The sequence below is a fragment of the Phalaenopsis equestris genome, unplaced genomic scaffold (assembly GCF_001263595.1).
Source record: "Phalaenopsis equestris unplaced genomic scaffold, ASM126359v1 Scaffold232908, whole genome shotgun sequence".
NCBI classification, from domain to species: domain Eukaryota; kingdom Viridiplantae; phylum Streptophyta; class Magnoliopsida; order Asparagales; family Orchidaceae; genus Phalaenopsis; species Phalaenopsis equestris.
The window spans coordinates 85,368-91,468 of NW_018250867.1; the positions used below are offsets into that span (position 1 = coordinate 85,368).

Sequence of the window (6,101 nt, forward strand, 5' to 3'; positions counted from 1 at the left end):
TCCTTCGCTTTCCCCAAAACCTTATGTGCTTCTCTAGTTGCTTTAACTGCCCTTGTATATTAAAACAGGTATGTTTATCACCTTACACTTGGAGGCCTTGCACTTGTCTTCCCACTTGAAATACTAGAGGGAGAAATTTTCAACACACATTTGCACAGTTCTGATGAGATCACAAAGATAAATCTCCGAGCAACTATATACAGGTACATTCTTACTTAGTCTTACATTATGCAAATGAGAAGTGCTAAAATGGTCTCTTTACTAGTTACGAGCATTATTTTAGTCAGTCTATAAAAGTGCCAAGTAAATCTCCAAACATTTTTAATTGGGGCTGAAAGAGTCCATTTAAAAAGGTCAATCGATTATTTCAGCCATATTAAAAGAATCTGTATGCTAATTTAATATTTTATAAAATCTGGAATTAAAGTGGCCTCAGGCAAAGTGTCAGGAGATATTTTAGCCATTTTTCTCTTGAAAATATTCTTGCTCTCAGCCAACTATGTAGTCTACACATGCTCACACAAAAACATAACATAACACACGCGCGCGCACACACACAAATATATCTATATTTATATCTATATCTATATATATATCTATATCTATATATATATATATATCCATAATTTCTTGACTTTGTAAATACTAAAGAAAATAATGAAGATATTTACATAAATGAAATTTTGAAAACAATTGTGTGAAATATGTGAGTCAAAATTGCAAAAACTCTTCTCTATTGCCATAACAAATTAAAACAGCTCTTTTTTTTTTCATAATTTCTTGACTTTGTAAATACTGAAGAAAATGATGAAGATTTTTACATAAATGAAATTTTGAAAACAACTATGTGAAATATGTGAGCCAAAATTGCAAAAACTCTTCTCTAGTGCCATAACATATTAAAACATAGCTGTTGCTTTTTTCATAATTTCTTGACTTCGTAAATACTAGAGAAAATAATGAAATTATTTACATAAATGAAATTTTGAAAAAAATTATGTGAAATATGTGAGTCAAAATTGCAAAAACTTCTCTATTGCCATGACAAATTAACATAGTTGTTTTTTTTCCTTCATAATTTCTTGACTTTGTAAATACTATAGAAAATAATGAAGATATTTACATAAATGAAATTTTGAAAACAATTATGTGAAATATGATTGTCAAAATTGCAAAAACTCTTCTCTAGTGTCATAACAAACTTAAACATAGTTGTTTTTTTTTTCCAAATAACATAACTAAGAAACAAGTGTCGCCAAATTAAAGCTCTTCTGACCCATCTGTGAAATACATTCCTAACCTAACTTTTCTCCTATTTACCCTATGATATTGGTCCAATGCACACTTCATCAGCTCCTATTATGGTTAAATTTTCTTGAAGGAGGAAAATTTCATTCCAGGCTGCACCCATCACTTAACCCCCACCCAGCCTCAATGGCAATTTAGGTGCTCTACTGGTTTATGAATCCATTCGTTAGTATCCTTAATGTGGCACTCATATTTCTGTGCCTGAAGTATTGTATTTAACTTTACCCTTGATAAAGGAGATATCTCCATGAAATTTCCTTAAGCATCAGTTTTTTCTTCTGTATCAGGATTGAAAAGAGCTTTACATAAGGCTTCTCCATTAGCTTCAGTTGCATAATTTAGATTCTACAACCACCCTTAAGTAAAGAGCATTAATACTCTCGTAAATGCGGAAGACGAAGATTTTACTATAATTTTTTGTCGATATGGAGAAACATTAATTTTGATAAAGTTAGATATTTTGTCTCGAGAGTTGTAAAAGATCGCTAATACTTGTATTTGGAGATTTTAATGTGAATTTAATGGAAGAACACAAGCACACACCAATGCTAACAAGGAATTTGAAGCTTTCCAACTAATGAGGGTCCATATGGGGCACCTGCTTTTTATAAAAGTGATTGCAAAGTTGTTGCGGAGGAAATAACTGGTGAGATTTTCTTATTGGCGGCCACCATAAATCTTGAAAGACATCCATCAAAATAATCAGATATGACATTCAAAGAATAATACACTATCTCGAAAGATAGAAATATTACCTTAAAATAAATATAATCATTCTGATGAGGAAAATCTTTTGAATTTATGGATTTGCGGAACCAAGATTCTTTCCTTACTTGACGATTATAAGATAAGGTTTATTTTAGTTCTGAGATCTGGTATCCTTATGGGGGGCTCCCTCATAGTTAATTATGTCTCAAGAATTACTCTTGAGAAAACTCTCGATTAAATGTATGTTTTATATCTTTTCTATTTATCTGTGAATGTTTTTGAGATGAGCAAGATTTAAAAACATTGATTAAGGGTAAAATTGGATACAGGCTAACTTCACTTCAGTATCTAAAATGATTTACCCTTAGTTTTGAGCTCAACATTTAATAGTTGAAATGGTATAGAGCTTGAATTATATGATTAGATTTGAGAAACAATCTAGGTTGGATTGGATTTTGATTGAATTGGATTTGGTTTTGAATTTGAATTGGTTTGAATTAGACTGAGATTGAGGTTTGATTAAATTGGATTATTTGAAATTCATTTGTGATTTAATTGAGTTGGAATTAGATCTGGATTAAAAAAGCTGGGTTTGGGTTGAGTCTGAATTGATTTATTTTAGTTAAATTTAAGTAGGATGAATTGCTTTAAGAGATATCCTTGTATAAAGGGTAGGAAAAGGGACAATATTTCTAGATGGAGGTGAAGCCTTAACCTAAATATCTATAAATAGGAAACTATAGCTGACCAAACCTAAATTTGGGAGTAATGAATCCGGTTAAGATGCCCATGGATTTCTATCGTTCCGGGTACATTTGTAGCCTCAGACTGTTAATCACTAAAATAATAGAGTTCTCCCTTATTGACATAGAAATGACTTAAGGTAGTCCTTCCCGCTATAAAAGTGGTTGCGAGTATCTTCGTTCATAGCATGGATTACTTCATTCTAGGACACTCAAAGGTCTTTGGGGGTAGGTCAATTTGTTTTATAGGTGTTCTAATCTGCGAGGGAACCTAGTATCTAATCTTGGGTTCCTAAATTAGACTAATCTATGGTATGTGTATGGTAGGTTTTCTTCTACGTTTGCTACCCTAGGGGCATAGTTTAGAACTATTCTAAGGTGCTATAAAAAATAAAGTTCATAGCTTTTAATTGATTTTTGGGTTTGATTTTTGAAAAGTGATTTTTTTTCTCTCGAAATCTTCAGTTATGATGACAAATCAGGATTTTCTAGGTGTTGTTTTGTTATTTTTTTGTTCTAAGTGAAATTCTGGTCAAATCATCAATCAGATATTAATTTTCCACCCTAAGTTCAGTTTTCTCCCCAAGGTTTTGTTCCCTCTCGCCAGGTTTCAGTTGTGGTCGAGATGGTATATTTTGAACAAATGAAGCTAAGTTTCTTAATTTAAAGCTCACATATTAAAGACTTATTTGTATTCGCATTAAAATAATAATAATAATATACTTTTCATACAAAACTTTTCAGATTTTGTTTTTTTTTAAAAGTAATTTTGTCATTCAAAAAACATCTGAGAATATAAATTTATCATTCTTATGATTTTATTTAAATCAAGATAAACCAAGGTTTGTATACTCAGATGTCTCAGGCTACGAAATTATACATTTCTGGAGAGAAACATATTCATGTAGTCGCTCAATCTGGTGAATATATAAGTCTTGCCTAGTCTAAGCAAGTAATAGGAGTCTGCCAAGTTTATATGTATATATTAGATCCTTAAAGCTCAAAGGTTTTGAAAAGATTATCTTTAAAGAGGATTTATTCTTGATATGTAAAGTCTTTTTAAAGAAAGAATTTCTTAAGAAAAGAGATCCTTATACTTAATATAGTTTTCTTTTGAAATTAAAAATAAACCATAATCTTTTTTAAAATATGTAAAAATTGAACTTAATTGGTTTTGAAAAGGTTAATTGAAAAGAATTTTACTTTCTTAATATTAGAGAAAGAATAATCTCTTAAAATTTAAATAGAAGACTTCTTAAGAATGTAAGTTCCCATGACAATTTCTTTCAAAGAAAGTCTTAAAATTTTATGAAAATTTAAATTTTGAAAATAGAATTTCTTTTTTAAAGAGCTTTCTTATCGAGTTTTGAAAAATAAAATTATTTTGGAAAATTATATAAAACTTTTAAAAGAAAATGTAAAGTTTCAAAGAAGTGGTTTTAAACATGAAAACATTTCTCTTTGAGCTTCTCTAAACTTTAAAAGATTATAAATTTTGAATTCATTTAGTTAATATACAAAATAATTTTTATAAGTTTATTAGATTTTAAAAGCTTTTAAATCCTAGAGTACTTTTAATTAAAGTAGAAAAGGACTTTTCTTAATGAGATTCTTTACATTTGAAAATAATTCCTTTGAGAACATTTTATTTGTTTTATATTTAAAAATATTTTAATCTTCTAAAATCTTAAGCCAACATCTATATCTTCTCACTTAGTACTTAGAAGCTCTATTTATTCTGTTATATCTCTCATCCATCAATTAAACTATTGCCTGTTATCCTATCTGTCTGTCCCCATATCATGTTTAAAATAAGAAATAAACAGACAAGCAGTCTCACATATAAGAAAAGCAAGTAAACACTCAGCCACATACATATTCATGTGATTCCGCCATTTATAACAAATATTTCACTATTCATATGATTTTACAAATACAAAAAAATCATGTGAATAAAAGAGAGACAACATTGCATAAAACAACCTAAGCACATTGTTACATGAATTATTCATAGGAGTTTTCTTAGGTTACTTTCACGCATTTACACACATATATTTAACACTCATATATATATATATATATATATATATATATATATTGAAAAAGCCCAAGAACTGACAAGTACTGATATATTAAAGATAAAGATACAGATAAGTTTATATGGGTGGACCTAAACACCCAACCCACACGGTACAACGCACACCAAAAAATATAAAAGATGGGTACATATAGAAATAAAAAGAAACCCAAAAAACCACCCAGACGCTGAAAAAGTGTGGGCATCCCAATCCAGTCTTGCCTCTGACTCTAGTTCTTGGTAGTGATCCAGCTAGTAGATAGGTAAGGTGCTGACCATTATCTGTAGTAACCAAAGTATCATCCATAAGACTCCTGAGCTCTAGTAGATCTCTATTCTTCTTCTTCCTTCTGGATGTGTAAACCTGTCGGAACTGCTCCTCTTTGCACTCGAAGAATCCGCTTGATGGGGTAGAGCTGAACCAGAAGGAACAGTAGTACCCACAATAGGATCTACAATATGAGATGTGAGTTGCCGCTACACCGATTACTTCTTGAAGAAGTGGAGCTGCGAGGTTCTCTTGATTATCAGTCGAAACACTATCATTTATAGGCAATAGTCCATCAAAATTGTTTCGTATGGAGTTTGTAGGTGCCAAAATCGCATCACTCGCAGTAACAGTAACAACAGTGTCATGGGGGGTCCTCAGGTGCAACAGACACCTCCTGTCTGGTAGTATCATCCTCAGGTGGAACTAAAATGTCCACAGCAGTGGTGTTAAACCCATCCTTATTCACTTGACCCTTAGATTTCAAATTATGATGAAGTTTGTGGCATTTAGCAAGGATATGACCAAACATTTTACAGTGGATACAATATGGGGGTTTGTGTTCCATGAGAATTGTTGCCAATAGCCATTATGGGTTGTGTCCAGCCAGACTTCAACAACATCAGGTAAAGTAATATCCCTTTCCACAAATATCCTGACCACCGAGGGTATGATTAGGCTGAAAGTAGGCAGATCGGTCAGATCTAGTCTCAAAGGATCCCCAGATGGTGAAAAAAATGCAGCTTGAGAACCAGGTAAACTAAACCATACCTGTACAGTGAGAGTTTCATGATTTGGGTCGAAATTAGGAGACAAATTGAGTAACTTCATTGATTTGTCTTCGATATTAAAATATTTCTTGGAGAAAATTCTGGTGTAGTCTTCAGCCACTGTTAGTTGTATCAACACATGTCTCCTGTCCATGAGCCCCACTTTCCACTTGCCTACTAGCTTAAGATCATCAACCCTCTTTCTGTTTACCTCCATAGGAGGGTGT

General features: G+C 31.7%; 1 protein-coding gene across 2 annotated transcripts in view; it reads left to right on the forward strand.

The window, feature by feature from the left end:
- The window catches only part of LOC110038458 (queuine tRNA-ribosyltransferase accessory subunit 2-like), a 53,712-nt gene that overhangs the window by 24,629 nt on the left and 22,982 nt on the right, over positions 1-6,101 (forward strand). For both annotated transcript variants that reach the window (XM_020743309.1, XM_020743308.1), the window contains exon 8: positions 69-203. In XM_020743309.1, the coding sequence (XP_020598968.1) occupies positions 69-203 (135 nt within the window). The remainder of the gene's footprint in view (positions 1-68; positions 204-6,101) is intronic.